Raw genomic sequence first — 20,400 nt, 5'->3', positions numbered from 1 at the left:
CAAAATGGCTGCATCCTATATCACCAAAGTCATTTTATGTCTTACTTAAATGTATATGAATGGTGGTAAAATATATTTTTATTTGACTGTTTTATAGTTTTTCTTGACATTTTTTATCTTGAATTGAAGTATGTAAGTACATATTCCAATATGCAAAAAAAAATATTGAACCCCTCCTTTTTCATATACAGAAAGAAAGATTGATCCCTCCTGTATTTTGACCAGCCTCTCCTCCTTTCATGATAAAAAAAATGATTAGTCCCATATTTCATTGGTATCGATTTTTAGAATTAAGATAATTTGTTAGATAATTTGTAAAGAGTATATAATAAAATCAAAGCCACTTACCATTACATGTAATATATAATTTGGTGGATAGCGCTATGATCCTTCATTGAGGAAGTCTGTGTCTACTTGATCACCTTCAAAGTATATTCAAAGTGTCTCAACATGACAATCTATCTGCCTATTGGCAAATTGTTTAATTTTACCGTAATGGATCAAACCTGTCGTGTCCACATTTAGAAATAAATAAGTTTTGGGCAAAAAGTATTAACATTAGCAGAAGAAATCAACGGTCTTTCGACGATGAAACAAAAACAAAAATGCAAGGTATTTAAGGAATAATGTGCAGACAAAACTAAGTCGTGTGAACTTAATTATAACAAGAACTTATTAAACAGTCATTATTCATCAGCTGAGGTGTCGGTGTATTTTATTGGGGATGGGAGGGGGGTCATTACCACTAATATCACACAGCCGCGGGGTGACATCAAAAACTTTATTTTACTGGGGGAGGGGGGTCATAAAATGAAAGTTTGTATGTCTGTCAAGTATGTGAATTGTTTACGATATTGAAGAAAGCGTGCAATTTCTGTCACTTTTTAACCTTTGGTAATGCAGCACCAGCTGGATGCCCAATCTCACAAGGATAGTGAATCTGATCACTCATCTCTTATGGTTCATTATCTATGGGATGTGAAAATTTACAACCCAACTTAAAGTGATAAAATCATGATATTTCTGGGGATAGATGTAGGACTATATAAGCTGTGTATATTCCAAAATCATTTGTAAATAGCTAAAATTCATTTATTAAATTAATACAAAGATATATAGAAAAATAATATTTAATGTTTCAATTAAGGGTCTTCAATTTTGCTGGGCAGCATGGCATTCGCACACACAAAACCATACATGGAAGTTTTAATAACAAAAAAATGGTTATGAAACTCAACCCTAGACTTCCCTATGTGATATGTAACTTTGTGATACAATTTCAAAGATATCCATACACTTACACATAGGTTATTTTCCGGAAACTACAAAATGCTTCTTTTTGACCCCTTTTTAACAACTAATTCTTTAACTGATGGTATCATGACCCCAAAAATTAGTCTTTGTTAGATCTTTTAATATATATTTCTGAAATATTTCTCAAAAATGTGTGCAACAGGTCAAGTTCAAGTTTTCTACAAAAAAAAATACACATCCTCAAATTTCTTATCATTCCAAAATTTGCTAGTCCAACTTAAACACAATATCGTGGTCTTAAAACACAAACATAGAAGTTGTAATAATATAGAATGGTATTGAGATCAACATATTAATGATATGGTACGTGTTATTATCGTATACATGCATATTTCATGTTTCTTCCCATTCGATTTTTATAATCTTTAAAGTGAAAAAAATCATTGTTATGCCCCACCTACGATAGTAGAGGGGCATATGTGTTCTGGTATGTGCGTCCGTTCGTCCGTTTGTTCGTCCGTCCGTCCGTTCGTTCGTCCGTCTGTCCCGCTTCAGGTTAAAGTTTTTGGTCAAATTGTTTTTGATGAAACTGAAGTCTAATCAACTTGAAACTTAGTACATATGTTCCTTATGGTATGATCTTTCTAATTTTAAAGACAAATTAAACTTTTGATCCCAATTTCACGGTCCACTGAACATAGAAAATGAAAGTGCGAGTTTCAGGTTAAAGTTTTTGGTCAAGGTAGTTTTCGATGAAGTTGAAGTCCAATCAACTTGAAACTTCGTACTAATATTCCCTATGATATGATCTTTATAATTTTTTACAAAACCATACATGGAAGTTTTAATAACAAAAAAATGGTTATAAAACTCAACCCTAGACTTCCCTATGTGATATGTAACTTTGTGATACAATTTCAAAGATATCCATACACTTACACATAGGGGCATATGTGTTCTGGTCTGTGCGTCCGTTCCTCCGTTTGTTCGTCCGTCCGTCCGTTCGTTCGTCCGTCTGTCCCGCTTCAGGTTAAAGTTTTTGGTCAAATTGTTTTTGATGAAACTGAAGTCTAATCAACTTGAAACTTAGTACATATGTTCCTTATGATATGATCTTTCTAATTTTAAAAACAAATTAAACTTTTGACCCCAATTTCTCGGTCCACTGAACATAGAAAATGAAAGTGCGAGTTTCAGGTTAAAGTTTTTGGTCAAGGTAGTTTTCGGTGAAGTTGAAGTCCAATCAACTTGAAACTTCGTACTAATGTTCCCTATGATATGATCTTTATAATTTTAATGCCTAGTTATATTTTTTACCCATTTTCACGGTCCATTGAACTTAATTTTTTTTTTATCTTTTTTGTGTTTTGACGTTTTATATTTATAATTGTCCAGGACCTGTTTACAAAACTTTGAATTTTTCGAAAAACTAAGGATGTTCTTGTCCCAGAAATAGATTACCTTAGCCGTATTTGACACAACTCTTTGGAATTTTGGATCCTTAATGCTCTTCAACTTTGTACTTGTTTGGCTTTAAAACTATTTTGATATGAGCCTCACTGATGAGTCTTATATAGACGAAATGCGAGTCTGGTGTACTATAAAGCACCGCATTTAGGCTTTTTAGTGGTGGTAAGTTTTTATTGGTGGAGGATGCCGGAGTACACGGAGAAAACAACCGACCTCCGATAGGAAACTGACAATCCTAGTCAACTAAGATTGCAGTCGAGTGCACCCGCACGAGCGGTGTTCGAACTCACAACCTCAGTGTTGACTGGCTTATTACTGTAGTAACAATTTAGACCACTCGACCACCGAGGCTCAAAGTCCCTTGAAATAAAGTACAGATGTTTCACACGATTTTTTTCACGCTGGTGAATGCTGTTTTCTAAAAGTCCCTTCTATTTTTATAAAAACAAAATGTCTGTCTACTGCTTCAAGTTAGTACTTAAAAGTTTAAGAACATGTTGGTTTTTTTTAGGCATGTGCTTATAACATAAACATGATAAATGCAAAGATGTTATTTTCTTACTTGTATTTGTACCCATTTAGATAAAAAAAAATATTGGTCAACTTGTTTGTAAATAAATGTCTTGAGTGTGACGTGTGCTCATGTAAAAATGATATATACCTACCTTTAGAGTGAGTGTATTAAATAACATTTCTAGGACAATGCCGTGTTCGTTGCTGTTTTTCAAGTATAACTAGATTTACAGTATCCTTCTAGCCGGTTGAATATGTTGTACTGTAAAATACTTGTGATTGTTCCAGTAATGGTTTTTTTTTATTTCCCTAATTCGTTGACAATTTACCTATCTGCACTCATTGTATAGACAAATTAAATTAACATATGGTAGTCGTCGATCTCAGAATATGTTTGGATGAATTTCAGGGTCATAACCTTTATCAGCTAACCGAATTAATCAAATATGATAATGGGTGTTACTGAAAAAAAAAAGTAAAATCACAAAAATACTGAACTCAGAGGAAAATCAATTTGGAAAGTCCATAATCACATGGCAAAATCAAAAAACAAAACGCATCAAAAACGAATGGACAAGAACTGTCATATTCCTGACTTGGTACAGGCATTTTCAAATGTAGAAAATGGTGGATTAAACCTGGTTCTATAGCGCTAACCCTCTCACTTTAATAACAGTCTCATCAAATTCCGTTACATTTACATGATGCGTTAAATAAACAGTCACAATCAATAAAATAGTCAAAATATGGGAACTGAAATTGACAACTTTGTGAAATATTGAAGGCACTGGAAGGGGATTTTCGTTAAATTAACTTTTATTTTTTAATTTATAAGAGAAACAGATTCTTGCATAGTTACTCGTGGATTATCGGATTTATTCAAATCGATAGTTAAAATATAAATTTCAAAAACAAAATGATATCTCGATTGAAAAATTAGATAATCCATTGGTATAAGTGTAAGAATCTACATTTATTAAACGTTAAACTGTGGATTCATTTACTTTCGTTGGTACAAATTTTCGTGGGTTACGAGTTCGTGGATATCTAATTTCGTGGTTTTGTCGAAGTCGGCATATAAGCCTATAGAACATTTGTTATTCGTTGAACATGTAATTTCGTGGTTCATATGTACCCACAAAAGCTACGAAAATTGGTATCCAACGAATAATAATGAATCCACAATAGCTTGTTTGTTAAATGTTGACGATTTATAAAAAGAAATGAAAAACAAAGCAGCCTTTCAATCATCAATATCCTACCGAAAAAGAAAAGAATAATCCTACAGTTGTTCCCTTGATGTACTGTTTTAAGATTTATCTGCTCAAGAAACAAATATCATTATGTTTATTAGTTTAACATTTAAATGGAATTGACTTTATTTAAAAAACAGTATTCCTTGATATATCATTGTTTACCACCTTATATTTCAGGTATCGCGGCCGTATTGTATTATATTGTATGTATTATATTATTGTTTAAGGGAAATATTGATGGGACAGGGTTCGTTCTCACTGGTTGACCAGTGGGGGGGGGGTACTTTGAAATGATTCCATCTTTAGTTTGACCTGTGTATCGCTTGTCCCTTTTGCTCACCTGTTTTATTCGATCACCTTACGGGTCTATATTGTAACCAGGGTACGTTCCCACTAAGGGTTATTCTTGATAAGCCCATATCTCCCCTTTTCCCTCGACAGTTGAAATATGACATTTTTCATCCATTCGTTTGATGTGTTTGAGCTTTTGATTTTGCCAGTTAATTAGGGGCTTTCCGTTTTGAACATATCTCGGAATTCAGTATTTATTGTGCTTTTCCTTCTGAGCAACAAATCAAAACTAACAATTGTTCAGTATTAGTTTCAAGATGATGTGTGCATCCACTGAAACTGACATTTTCTCGCCACGATGAAACAACACACAATGATGTATAAAAACCTGAATAAGTAAGTCCTAGTTTATTGCCAAAATGGACATAAAAAGAATACTTTGTATAACTTTGATTTGTTTTAAATCCGAATATTTTGAATTAGCATGTCTTTAGGTGCAATGTATGTTACAAAACGTGTACAATTGGCAATATTTGGTATACATTGCAATGTTTCTGCCAGGGTAACATTTTTATTTTATTAATTAGATACAATTGTTTAATTTCATATAGCATATTGGAGATTAGTTTATCAGTTAACAAATATAGGAAAACAGTTCATGTACCATTTGAAAGACTATATCCTTGGTTGGATGCATTTCATCATTTTCAGAAGCAACTGTGATATCCCATTGATTTAAATAAACAACTTTATGTTTGATATCGTCAAAAATCTGGAATAACAATTTATCATGCAAATATCTGACCAAATCATATGGAACAACTTCATCATTCTTAATTTTGTGTGGACCTTTAATGAATATCTTAGCGCTAGGCACACGATCCAATAGTTCAATAATGGCATCTTTAGCGTTCCTTACATGATCTTCATAAACTGATACTGGAACAAAGCCCATATGTATATACCAGTGCAGAACAACGATCGGGTTTTTAGAACGTATGACCTTGAGGTGAAATCTTGCAGGTTTAAATACTTCTATTGTCATATTAGGTGAATAAGTGAAAAATGGGAACTCATGCGGAGCCCATTTTACAGTAATGTTGTCCCTCTTATTCGTACTGAAAGCGTTGATTGTTCGATGATAACCTCGTAGATTACGTATAGTCGGTTTGACAGAGTATGAAAGATTTAAAATCTCAGTTAGTTCCACAAACCATTGTCGCTGTGTAGAATCTCCAACCATATAAATCTCTCTGTTTTTAAGACAAGATATACACTTATTACTGTGTTCAACTTTGTTTAGGCATAAAAGATTATGCCATGTTCTATTATAAAAGTATCCCATCGGGGACGAACTGTTCCATGTGACTGAAGGGTTTACTTCTCTGCATAAAAACTTTGGCGGACATATGGTTTTATCTACAATAAACAAAAACGCGAATCTATATTCAGAAAGCGTAGATATTATATATATAAGCCAATATAACTAAAGGCAACAGTAGTTTACCGCTGTTCAAAACTCATAAATCCATGGACAAAAAACAAAATCGGGGTAACAAACTAAAACCAAGGGAAACGCATTAAATATAAGAGGAGAACAACGAAACAACACCGAAACGCAACACACACAGAAACGGACCAAGCATCAGACAAAATCCCACGAGAATAACAAATATAACATCTAAACCAAACACATGAATTTGGGATAAACAAGTTCCGTTACACGTCTTTTTTTAATATCTCAAAAATAAGAGAAAATAACAACGAACAACGAGAAACGAACAATAATATAACAATGGCCATCTTCCTGACTTGGTACAGGACATTTTTAAAGGGGAATAAAAATGGTGGGTTGAACCTTTCAAGAATCATAAAATTTTGAAAATGGCCAATCTGAATCACAAAGACAAAACACCTTAGCTTTTTTACTTGTGTGTATTACTTGAAACTAATAGAAACATGTTTTCAATTTCTCACACTCTGATAAGTATTATTAAGAACAGCAGCATACATATCTTCAAGTGGTAATTACAACAGCCAATGTATACGAAAAAACAATTATTCGGGTGAAAGGTTATGGTAGGATAAAACCCGGTTGATTTTGGGGTCAATAAGTCAAATGTTAAAACCACTACAGCTACAACAATTGGACAAATTGTTTCTAGACGGTTTATCTTGGTTTTTTTTGTATACTTATTTTAAGCATTTTTAGATTGATGTTGAGGTGCCTCACATTCTTATTTAGAAGAAATTCACACATCTAATAACATGGGCATTTTAAAAGTCAGAATCTGAATATATATGCCTAAACTGTTTAAGGTTACTTTTTAGTAGCAATAAACAAAAAAATATGTCAATTGGACATGTTTTGATACTATATATGCCCTTGAATTTTTACTAGATAACATTTTTGTTCTCTTTGGAGATTCCGTAGGTCGTCAGGTTATCGGAATTCCAATGGGGACTTACTGTGCACCACTTATTGCGGACCTGTTTTTTGTGTTGCTATGAGTTACAATTTATGACAAAAATCAGCAAAGACCCATCGAAACAACATCTGATAAACAAATTAATAAAACTTTTAGATATTTGGATGATATTTTGGCTCTCAATAATATCGACTTCAGTATGTAAACTAAAGAAATATGTCCTTTTAAACTTATTTTAAATAAAGATAATACTAACAATGACCACTGCCTTTTCCTCGATCTGGATATCTATATCACTAACGGAAAGCTTAATACTAAAATTTACGATGAAAGAGATGATTTTTCATTTACTATCGGTAATTATCCATTTTTATATGGTGACGTTCCCCTGTCACCATCTTACGGTGTTTATATATCTCAGCTTGTACGATTCGCTCGTGAATGTAACAATGTTTTAGATTTTTTACGAGAGAAATTTATGTATTTCTGATTTTTTTTTAGAACAGAGTTTTTAATATCACAAACTATTCAAATCATTTAATAAATTGTATCATCGGTATAGGACATCATTCGTAAATATAGCTCAACATGCATACTTCTTATACGTTCAGGTATTTCACATCTATTTTTTTTTATGGAAATATTCTTTACAAAGCAAATAAATGTCAGCATTCATTTCAGAAGCTATCAAAACCTGTAAATAGACTTATTAAGAAGGGATATAGTTACGATACTGTTGTCAGGTCATTAAAGATTGCATATTGTGGCGTTAATATTGATTCACTCATAGGGTCTTTGCATCGGAACTAAACATATGTATTCAAAAATCAGTTGTTGGCATGACATGGGTTATGTTCTTCTCATATATGTTATGATGGTATGATACTAAATCCCTATGATGAAATCATAATCTTTCAATCAGTTTAATTGAAGTCTGGGGCTGGCATATTAGTTAACTGCTAGTAGTCTGTTGTTATTTATGTATTATTGTCATTGTGTTTATTTTCTTTGGTTACATCTTCTGACATCAGACTCGGACTTCTCTTGAACTGAATTTTAACTGTGCGTATTGTTATGCGTTTACTTTTCTAAATTGGCTAGAGGTATAGGGGGAGGGTTGAGATCTCATAAACAGGTTTAACCCCGCCGCATTTCTGCGCCTGTCTCAAGTCAGGAGCCTCGGGCCTTTGTTAGTTTTGTATTATTTTAATTTTAGTTTCTTGTGTACAATTTGGAAATTAGTATGGCGTTCATTATCACTGAACTAGTACATATTTGTTTAGAGGCCATCTAAGGACACCTCCGGGTGCGGGAATTTCTCGCTACATTGAAGACCTGTTGGTGACCTTCTGCTGTTGTATTTTCTATGGTCGGGTTGTTGTCCCTTTGACACATTCCCCATTTCCATTCTCAATTTTAATTGATATATTCAACTTTACGCGAATCATTAAACAAATCAGAATATCGAATACTGATTTAATTCTGGTTTAAGTAACCCATTAATAAGCATGAGATAAACACTGCTTTTATTGTTTATAAAATAACTTACCACCGTATACATCGACTTTAATATCCTTGATGATTTTATTACTGGTAGAACTGCAAGTAAAAATAAATTTAGATTTTATGTTTGAAAAAAAAACTGTCGCAACTTTTCTACTCAAAATGTGTTGTCAATGAGATATTCTTGTCTTTATTCATTCATTAAGAAATAATTCATGGGAGCTTGAATTATTGTGATTTTACCATGGGTTGGCAAATGTCGGCATAAAGGGACAACCCGTGGTAAAATCACGACATATTCAAGCCCCAATGAATTATTTCGATTCTAATAGGACAAATACGGCAATTATTTTGGGTGGCCGCTCTAGGTGGAGGCAAATATTTGCCGTTTTCAAAATTAGACGCACTTTCAAATTGGCGTAATAGAACGGGGCAAACTAAATTAGTGACATTCTCAAACTGTTCACCATAAAGTATTAATATAGTGTTGGATGAATTTAAATGATAATTTACTATTTGTCTAATATGTTTTTAAAAAAAATGGCTTATATCACATTTATACCACATTTTAGCATCGTTTGTTTACGTTTCCTTGTTGTGATGATTTCGGTTTCACAAGCGTGTATTTTCCCGTAAAATGCTTATATTCTTACGTCATCGTTCTATGACGTCGGTCAATTAATTCATAAAAAGAATATGACGCGGTAGTACGATCGGAACAGCCCTGGCAATAAATTCATATTTTACCACGGGTGTGTACTCAAAGCGTTGGAAGGACGTCATGTTACACAGTTACTTTTGCATAGGTACTATTTCTGTACTAAAAATTTGTAGTACTGGAAATTTACTTTTAATATTTAGTACTATTGTATTACTACAAAATGATGGTGATATTTAGGTACCTGTATTTTACTGTCTTGCATTGGTACTTGAAATTTAGGTACTACAAATGTTTGGTTACACCCGTTACATTTTTAGCATTTTGTAAGATTTATGTATTTCAAATCTCTTAAAGTTAGGATTTTCGAACACATAATCTTGTATTATTTCTGTACAAAAATATTTAGTGCAAAGTAAGTACTGTAAAATACAAGTACCTAATTATCACCATAATTTTAAAGTAAAAAAATTAGTACGAAATATTAAAAGTAAATTTCCAGTACTGCATAATTTGAGTACAGGAAAAGTTAATTTGCAAAAGTAGCTGTGTGGAACCTTGGGTATTGTATGGTTTTTGATATATCATATAAGGCAAATAATCACGTTGCATTACATATATTTTGCCTTTTTTACAAAACATTTTGTATCTTTGTATATTAAACTGCACAACAGTAAAATTCCTTTACGGAAATCGTTAAAGACATCAGAATAAAATTTAGCCAATATGTTAGTTATGCAAATAATTAACGTTTAAATAATAACCACACTTAATATGTTCAGACCAATCAAAACTTATAAAATCTATACATATAACAAAATAAATGTAACAGGATCATGCTCAACCAGAGACCAAAGCAGATGGATAAAAGCGACACCTATTTAGCTATAAGTATATATATCCTTACAGGATTAGCAAACCAATACAATATCGTTTACTTGATAAGGCCTTTACATGTCAAAAACTGATATGATTAAAGGAAAAAATCAACCGTCTGCTTTATTTAAAACATAATTAATGAAAAACAAATATAGTTGACACAATAACCAACGACACCTAGTGAATTCCAAGATCCATACTTTAGACATGAACAAATTCAATTATAGTAGACACGTTTTAGTTTAGTTTAAACATATTTATTTATAGTGGATTGGGAAACAAGTTTTGCAACTTATATTAATCCCTTTCCACTTTGCGGGTGCGAGTGCTGCCTTGTAGCGGCATTAGCCTACTCTTTTTCGAAATCTACAAGGGTGTCTTTAACGTGCAAGAGATGTGGCTCTCTCTTAACACGGGTCAGCCATTTATCGTCCCCTTCCGACGGACTATCATCGTTTCCTCAAGACCAAACTCGCAAATGGTGTCAAGGGAGAGCCGAAAATTGAGTTCCTGAAATTTTCATCCCAAACGGGAATCGAACCAGGAACCTTTGTGTTAAGAGTCCGATGCACTAACCACTACACCACGGCTCACGTGTGTCAGCTCTTAGTCATATCATAACATGAGACAGCTATGAAACAGTACAACTGTGACAAATTGCAGCCATTTAGTTATAATTTTTTTTAATGAGAATGGAAATAGGGAATGAGTCAAAGAGACAACAACCCCACTAAAGAGCAGATAACAGCCGAAAGCCACCAATGGGTCCTCAATGCATGATTTTATGTTAGGGCTTAATTTAACTAACACCAGGCTATATAGTCAAGCAGACCTTTAATATGACCTACTGAAATCTTACCGGTCAGTTTCAAATCAGTCGACACACGGTCATTAAGTAAACCACACAATTGTGCTGAGATTAGAGTAAGTAAAAAAAATAGCAGTTGAGTAATATTGACAGTTCAGGACATGAATATACCAGGGTTTATTATATTAAACAACACTCAGGGGTTTTGGTGTGCGTACGTAGTAAATACCATCGACTGGTCGGTGATATATGGTGTCAAAGATACACATAGTTTGATTGTTAATATGGTAGTAACTCGATGTTTGCTAATATCAATAACAACGCCTTGAGCTGGTGAAATTATTCAAAAGATATATACAAAAAAGTCCGTTAAAATATATGCCAAATGAATCGAGAATGTTTGTGCACGGTATTTTGCAGTTTAAAGTCGTAATTACTCGTTGAAGTATGCACTGCATAATATGATACAGTTTTCTTTTCGTCAATTTAGAATCAACCACAAATATGTGCAAATAGGTATTTTCCATCCGTTTAATATTAAAAGAAATCTAAGGGGAACAATCCAAATTTATGCTACAGTACATGCAATGTTCAACATTACCGGAAAGTGTTATACCAGAAAAGAAAAAGTCTAATAGAATAAAAAGTGCTACAACAGTAGTTAATGTTTACTAAGACATGAGGACTTGTGGTTTAAAGAAAAGATGTATCATTTAAACAATTGCAGTTGGAGTGAGTTTACAATTCATAATTGAAATAATTACAGCCTACAAACCTGCCTCACCTATGCACACTTTCCGGTAATGTTGAACATTGCATGTACTGTAGCAAAAATTTGGATTATTATAATACTTAAATAAACATCTTTGAATATAAGTAAGATACGACTACGATAATTTAGTTTATGGAAATGAAGATCAATGATGTATCGAAATAGATCCTTTAAAAAAAACAATTAGATATAACGATAACTACCTTAAGAGGAGCTTCTGTGTCTCGGACAGTTTCGATGTGATATTGTTACGGTCATCTGCTTCCGTATCTCCTTCTATTCTAAACCAGTCGGTACATGTAAACCCGGGTGTATATGGTAATGAACAAAACCATCGCATTCCATAATTAAATGATGTAAAGTCACAGAGATCATGGTTTGTCAGTGTGTGAATCCCACATATACCTTTACCAGTTTCACCACGAGCATTCTTAAAAAATCCAAATATAGGCCGCAACATTCCATTCCTATGTATATGGTTTACAAATAGTCCAATGGATTCTTTCGGAAAGGCCAATTTTATTGTGATATTCGGAGATCCGCTCCATAATGCTTTTATCACTCCCATATATGTACCATTACCATGATCTACTACATACCCCGCTGAACCTGCGCCTTTCCCTTTCTCAGACATCCAAATGTTTATAAATTCACCACCACCAGTTAAAACGTCACCTTTTTCATTGTGGAGAATTATTTTAAGTGTTATTATATCACCAGTAGTAAATGTAGCTGATGTATTGTTTATTATTTCTACTGTAGACTTTGGCAAATAAACCAGAGATTTACCGAATTCGATGCTGGTAAAGTTCATATATTTTTTATAATACTTGAAGTCAGTAGTTGTAAAAGTTCCAATTTCTTTTTTGTATCCAAAAAACGCAATCTGGCATCTGAAATTGTAAAACTTATATATATCAATCTATATATAGAGATATTTTTACTTGAGGCTATCAAGAGCTCATGTGACTCACCTGCTTCTACTGTGGTTTTGGAAATCCTTTAAAACAACTGATGTTTAAATCATATTGAATTAGAATAAGATACCCTTGTAATGAGTAAAGCCAAGTTTGGTTTAATTTTTTTAGACCAGTAGTTCAACTAAAAGCAAGTCATCCTTTAGCAGTCATACAATAGTAACTGAAGACACCTTATCATTATTTAAATGATTTTTCAAGTTGTAACCATTTGAAATTATTTTTCCCATGTACTGCTGTAGTAAACTAGGGTTATTTAAAACAAACAAAAACATGATGTGGTATGATTGTCAATGAGATAACTAAAGGTCATAGTACGGTCTTCAACAACGAAAAGAACCCATACCGCATAGTCAGCTATAAAAGGCCACGAAATGACAATGTAAGACAATTCAAACGAGAAAACTAAAGGCCTTATATATATATAAAAATATAATAATAATAAAAAATGTTCTTTTTTATACATGATGGCCATGTTGGTTAGATGGACCAACTCAAATGATCTATTTTTAAATCCAAATACACTATTTAAATTTTAACTCAGTTTAAATTTTAGGGCGGTTAGATGTTTACCTGATAAACACTAAAAAAAACTGTCAGATTTGCTCTAAATGCTTTGGTTTCAAAGATATGTTTCAAAAACTGCATTTCACCCCTTTTAAGTTTGGTTAAATTTTGCCATGTAGTTTCAGAAAAGATTTTTGTAAAAGATAACAGACGACGAACGCCAAGTGATGCCACAAAAAAAATTAAATTGCATTTTCAGCATTATGATGAATTGAGGAAATTTATATTATGAATTCTACTTGGCAGCACAAAAGTCTAAATTTTCACTACCAGTGGTTTGTTTACAATTCGGATTTCAGATATGTTTCAGATGTAATGTTACGCGTTTACGAAGTGTCATGTCTGTCTGTCCAAGATTTTGAGTGGATTGAGTCTCCAAAACAGATTTTATGAGAAAATTTCCTTGAAATAGGACTCTACCATGAACATTTAGTTGATAGAACAAGCCATTTTTAGAGCTTTTCCTCCTTATTTTTTATATTCTGCTATGATAGAACATTTACCTAGCAAATACTTGACTAAAGATATAATTATAAATATATGAAATTATTTGTAATGCTGTAACAACAAGTTATGCACTAAAAGAGAAGCCTTATATATCCCTCTCTGGAACGCGGCGTTAATTTAATTTTTACGTAAGGACTTATTGAAACCTCCTTGGAGACTTTTATATAGATTGTTCATTCTGCTTGAATACTTCAATTACTCATTTCTTATGACATTTCTATCATAAGTGAGTGAAAGTTATCCCATTTTTGGTTTATTGGTCTAAATTTATTGGAAATTTGGAGGAAATGAGAGGTATAAATTGACCAAAAGAGACCTTATGAAGAAGACAAAAAGGTCCATTAGTGTTATTTATCTTCATAACACCATCTTATGTATCATATTCAACTGTTTGTAGGCAGATGAGATAAATATTTGATCAGTTATTGGTCCACACTATATTCTGTCTTGATGGTGCTTGGTTTGGCTTTGTCGAAGAAATTTTGCTCGCATCGCTGTCGATGTCGTCTTTCATTTTACTAGACTATTTCTCAAACTGTTGAACTGATTATGACAAAACTTGACAGAAATGCTTGAAATAACCAGTATTACAAAGGAAAAAAGTGTCATTCAATTTATTAAACAATAGTGTCTTCTTTAAACATCATAACTCATCTTTTTTTTCCATATAAATGCAAAATAGCATCGAAAAGGGGCGCTTGTGTAGGAATGAGTATCTATAAGAATTTAACGTTTACAATACGTACCCGAACAATTTTGTAGTTACGAGGTGAAGTGTTAGGACTGCAAATAACAAAGACCACAATACAAGTTTCTTATTCAATTTGAATAAAGTGCACCTTCTAAAAAAAATAATTCGATCAACTTGATATAGTGTGAGACGATATGAAATAATAAAATAAAATTTTGATCAAAATGAATGTCGCTTGTAAAACAAACTTCGAATACACATTAACATTTAAATAAACATATCATAGATATCAGGATTAATAATGTAGTTCCAATCAACCGTTCTCGAAAAAAAATCGAATTCAAAAAGTCAAAAAGTCAAATCAAATACATGTACAAACATGAAAAGCAAATATGAGACTGAACGGTAAATTATTTCTTTAAATCCTATTTTTCTTTGTTCGGTCAATTCGCTGGATATTTGATAGATTAATAGAAGTTTGAAAACAAAAATGTAAGAGACAACATTTGTTTACCTAGGTTCAAATCTTTGAAATCGAGTAAATTAGCAAAATGAAAATACCGAAAAATATACAAAAAAACAATCAAGATAAAAACTAAAACGAAAAGAATCGCCGGTCCTCTAACGGAGAGACCGAGACGAATTGCGTCCAATACATATCATCTCCTGCTATGCACGAAAAAACACGCATGCAAGTCTACTATCAAAATATCCAAACAGGAATAAGAACCCAATCGGTAAATGTACAGATCAGACGATGCCATGTATAATGGCACGTGAAATTCTAAGACAGCAAAATATGTCAATTGTGAATAGAGACACAGGTAAATCGTGCCGGTCAAATAAATTGTGAGGGTAGTGTCGACTTCAGGCATAGCAAAACAAGCACAGAAAGAGCTTATAACGTTTGAGAAATGGGAAGTTGACTATGGTAGAGCTGAAGTTTTGACGTTTGTCATAGTTGCTTTCGCTTGTTTGACGTCATCCATGGATCAAAACATTGTATTTCTTAAATATCCAAAATGATGGGACAGAAGTGAATCAAACTTGTGGAATTGTCTCTTCAATGAGGTATTTATCCATGTCTACCTCCGGAAAAAGTAGCCTCTACAATGTTTGGCAAAACAAAATGGAAAATTGTCTTTAAGAATGTGGCTAGTGACGGACAAATTCCGGATTGTTATGGTTTCTCAGTTGGTTATTCAATGTTTTTGAGAACGGATATTGAATGGATGAATACATTAATCTGACTATTTCAGAACTAAAATAAGTTGGAGGATATTTCATTGGCCAGCATCTAAAAACACAGATTATAATTAGAGAATATAAAGGGTAGATTGGGTGGTAAAATATAAGAAAAGAAAAGAAATGAGAAAAGAGGTCATGACCTAAATGATAAGACTATAGAATAAAGAGCTCATTTTAGTACTTCGTAATGACAAATGAAAATCAATACTATTTTTAAAAAAATTATCTTACGTCATGTTGTTCTTTTGGGTCTGCATTACAAACTGAAAAAAAATGAAATATACTCTTAACGTATAAACGGCATGCATTATAACTGAAATTAACTTTATTTGAAAATACCACAAAAGACGTCGACGAAGAGGATTATCATATACAGAGTGTAACTAACAGTAAGAAATGTAAAACTTGCAAATAAGACTAGAACTTTTCTGATGTGCATTTTGTGACAAATTGCTTTATAGTGTATTTATATTTTCGATTTTTCTTCTGACTCGTTTGATGCTGTCCAACCCGTTTTTAAGTGGTTTTATACTCGTTTTATAAGTATATTTTATTGTATACAATGTTGTTTTACATTTTTGTACATTGCGATCCGATATCGGCTATCTAAGCATAATTTTCGAGTGATTAGTAGCTATATAAAGAAAGATTGTTATTTTGTCATTGTTAAAAATTGGTAACTACTGTATTAGTAGTAGCTGCTGTACAGGACCTCCTCTAGATCTGACCTAATAAAGATACAGACATCGCTGTTGGAACCATCAAAGCCGACATCAATTCAAAAAACAATTGAAGTCAGCGTCGACAAGGCATATAAGAAAACCCAGAAATCCACAGACAGGTGACCATTATATGCTTTCTATCCAGTAATTGAAACACACTATAGAATTTTGATTCAATGACCACACAATAAATCTTATTTACAAAATACAACAAAACACAGATGGAGACAAGAAATGTAAATGATGCATACATGTCAGTTAAAACTGATAGTACCATAGAAATTGGACCCAGTGGTAATTCTGATTAAAGAAAATTGACCCCAGTGACAATTCTGATTAATAAAATTAGCCCCACGTTCTGATATAGAATGATAGAAATTGGCCCAAGAGACCATGCTGGTAGTATGATGGCCGACGGAAGACAATTACAATCAAAGCCAAGGAGTAAACAAAGACTCACAAAACCAAAGAACGTTTACATCAACAGTTATAAATAATAATTAAGAAACAACACGAACTCCACCTAAAACCGGGAGTGAAATCAGGTGTACCGGAAGGGTAAGCATTTCCTGCACCGTATACGGCACCTGTTGTGTTATTTCTTTGTTCGGTTCGGTAATGATGGAAGGTTATTATTTCTGAAGAAGAATATCAGATATGATTTCTGACACACTTTTGTCATAATGACCAATCAGCTCATGATGGCGACCGTAAAATTTCTTGAGTGATGACCTTAATTTGATTGAGCCCTGTCTTAGCAACTTTTGAGAAAACAGTATTCCTCGTTCAACAAAATCAATGTACTGTGAGCTACCTCTAGAGTAACGTATCGATTGAGACACATATACTCCATATGCTGGTGCCGCTGGGATGTAGCTGCACAGAAATGGAAAGTTGACAATAGGAAAATTAAATCTCGCGTTTACAGGAGCCTGTAAATTCAGTGGTTTTCGTTTGTTTATGTGTAACATATTTGTTTTTCGTTAATTTTTTACATACATCAGGCCGTTAGTTTTCTCGTTTGAATTGTTATACATTGTTTTATCGGGCCTATTATAGCTGACTATGCGGTATGGGCTTTGCTCATTGTTGAAGGCCGTACAGTGACCTATAATTGTTAATGTCTGTGTTATTTTGGTCTTTTGTGGATAGTTGTCTCGTTGGCAATCACACCACATCTTCTTTTTTATATTTGTCATATTTTTTTGTATTCAACCTACCATCAGTTGTCATTTCGAGAAAAGGTCTAAATATGAAGCAGATTTATCTGTGTCGGTATTATCTTTAATTTCAAGTTCACAGAACAAAGCCGTATATCTAATCAAGAAAACGAAACGGAATTTATCTGAAATTGCTGAAGGGGTGAAGGGGAATTTTTCTTTACACCAATTCATCCGTATGGTCGTGTTTCAACTGATCTTTGAAATATTTCAAATTTTATATTCAATCTAGAGAAATTTGGTACCGCATTGGAACAGCTGTAGGAATTTTGTTAAAGGATATTTGTCGATAAATCAAATTGAACCTGTTTGAAACACATATTTAATCACATTAACAGGTTATGAGTTTGACATTTTCTACGTAAAGCAGTTAGATAAAGGCAACAATCAGTTAAAAAGATTTCAAAAAGTGGTGGTCTTTTTCTTTCATGTATTAAAATACCAAAATAGCAAGATTCAAAGGCAACGATGTTGTGCGATTTCCACTGACAAAATTCACTCAAGTGATCAAACAAATTATATATAACTGTTTTTGTATTGTGTAAATAAGGTTTATTGTATTGCCATTGAAAAACAATAATTATAGAGTGTATTGATGTTTTTATATCAAAATTAATATACAAGTTATGAGTGTATTTAAGTCAAATGTTGTACAAATTGTAATCTGCACAAGCACTTTGTGTACAAAGTAGAAAAACAAATTATAATTTGTTTAATAATTTTGTACAAATTTAATTTGTACAAAACTTGACTTAAATACACTCACAATTTGTGCATTAATTTTGTTATAAAAAAGCATCAATACACTCTATACCTATTTTTTTATTGTCGAATATTTTTTTACAAGTTATAGTTTGTAGAAAATGATAACTCATACACAACATATTTCAAAGAATTTCGTATTACATTAATAAATTTATTCATAATATATTTTTTTTTAAAGATAATACATACTGAGACAAAATAAGTTAAGTTTATTTTTAACACTAAAAGCAGTTGTACATACTTCATTTCATTGGTATCAATTTTAGAATAAAAATAGTTTGTAAAGAGAACACTTCTAAATGTGCACAAACTATTATTGTACATAAGAAAATTAAATCCGCTTACCATTACGTGTTATATAATTTGGTGGATCCAAATTGTGAATTTTATACATTCCTTGAGAAAATTTGTTTACAAGTTGATCACATAATATCCAAACTGTCGCAGCGTGACAATTTATCTGCCTATTGGCAAATTGTTTAATTTTGTCTTAATCGTACATGTAAATGTTATATACATCTCGTTGTGTTTTTTCAACTTGTTGAGATCAACGATCGATAGCGTTACATGCAATACCTTGTTTGATTGAAATTTATAATATTTCGGAATAAGGCCTTTTGACGATGATTCAAAAAGAAATATACAACGTATCGACGGAATAATGTACAGAAAATTTATACAAGGAATATTGTACAGAAAAAACGTATGTTTGTCCAAACGATCAAGGTCCACGTTTAAAAGATATTTATACCAATAACTGATTCGAAGTTGTGATCAAAAGGGCCCTAATGTCCACATATGGAGATAGTAAAAAGGTGATTTGCAAACATACTCACCAAATTGTCATCATTGATTGAGATTCACTTACTTTTAATAGGTATAAATATATATTTCTATAACTATATGAACACTAATTGTCCTACAACCTGTTGATAGATAGAAGAAGATGTGGTGTGAGTGCCAATGAGACAACTCTCCATCCAAATAATTTATAAAGGTAACCCATTACAGGTCAATGTACGGCCTTCAACACGGAGCCTTGGCTCACACCGAACAACAAGCTATAAAGGGCCCCAAAATTACTAGTGTAAAACCATTTAAATGGGAAACCAACGGTCTAATCTATATAAAAAAACGAGAAACGAGAAACAAGTATAATACACATAAACAAACGAGAACTCGAGAACTACCGACATCAGATTCCTGACTTAGGACAGGTTCAAACATTTGCAGCGGGATTAAACGTTTTAATGGTACAAAACCTTCTCCCTTTGATGCTTATATTTCAACATTGAACAAGACCATATTTTATTTTCAAACTGCGTATGAAATCGTCTAACTAAATCTGTAGGAATAGTTATCAAAAGTACCAGGATTATAATTTTATACGCCAGACGCGCGTTTTCTCTACATCAGACTCATCAGTTACGCTCAGATCAAAGTAGCTATAAAGCCAAATAAGTACAAAGTTGAAGAGCATTTAGGACTAAAAACTCCTAAAAGTTGTGCCAAATACGGTTAAATAAACTCATCATATATTCCAGGACTAAATTTAGTATATATACTAGTACTAAGGAAGTTTTATTATTGATATTTCAGTTTTGGAAGCCGTGGTTGATTTATTAGTTGAACTTGGCTTCAAACTAGTTTTCAGGAACTAAGAGTACTCTAGATCCGGAACCCCGTGGAATTGTTTTGTGAGATTGTTGTCTATCATATATGTTCGTCTTCTGCTTATGGTTTATAGCATAATGGTGTCAGACCACCTATTCAAAAACCAAATCTATTCATCAAAGGTTTTCAATTTTCACAGCTGTGAAGTTACGATAAGTTTAACTTCACGGAAACCAAAATATGTTTAAATCATACA

At 32.7% G+C, this 20,400-nt stretch overlaps 1 protein-coding gene across 1 annotated transcript; it reads right to left on the bottom strand.

Annotated features, from left to right (window-relative positions):
• Positions 1-5,340: 5,340 nt before the first annotated feature.
• On the bottom strand, positions 5,341-18,994 carry LOC134708698 (NXPE family member 2-like). The gene is made up of 6 exons (XM_063569312.1): positions 18,876-18,994; positions 16,055-16,086; positions 14,631-14,726; positions 12,037-12,726; positions 8,763-8,812; positions 5,341-6,203 (listed from the first exon to the last, which is right to left on the bottom strand). Exons 2-6 carry the CDS (start codon positions 16,057-16,059, stop codon positions 5,419-5,421), a joined length of 1,626 nt encoding a protein of 541 aa, XP_063425382.1. The 5' UTR covers positions 16,060-16,086; positions 18,876-18,994; the 3' UTR covers positions 5,341-5,418.
• Positions 18,995-20,400: the final 1,406 nt, after the last annotated feature.

The sequence above is a fragment of the Mytilus trossulus genome, chromosome 1 (assembly GCF_036588685.1).
Source record: "Mytilus trossulus isolate FHL-02 chromosome 1, PNRI_Mtr1.1.1.hap1, whole genome shotgun sequence".
Lineage (NCBI taxonomy): Eukaryota > Metazoa > Mollusca > Bivalvia > Mytilida > Mytilidae > Mytilus > Mytilus trossulus.
This window is presented reverse-complemented; position numbering and strand designations above follow the sequence as displayed.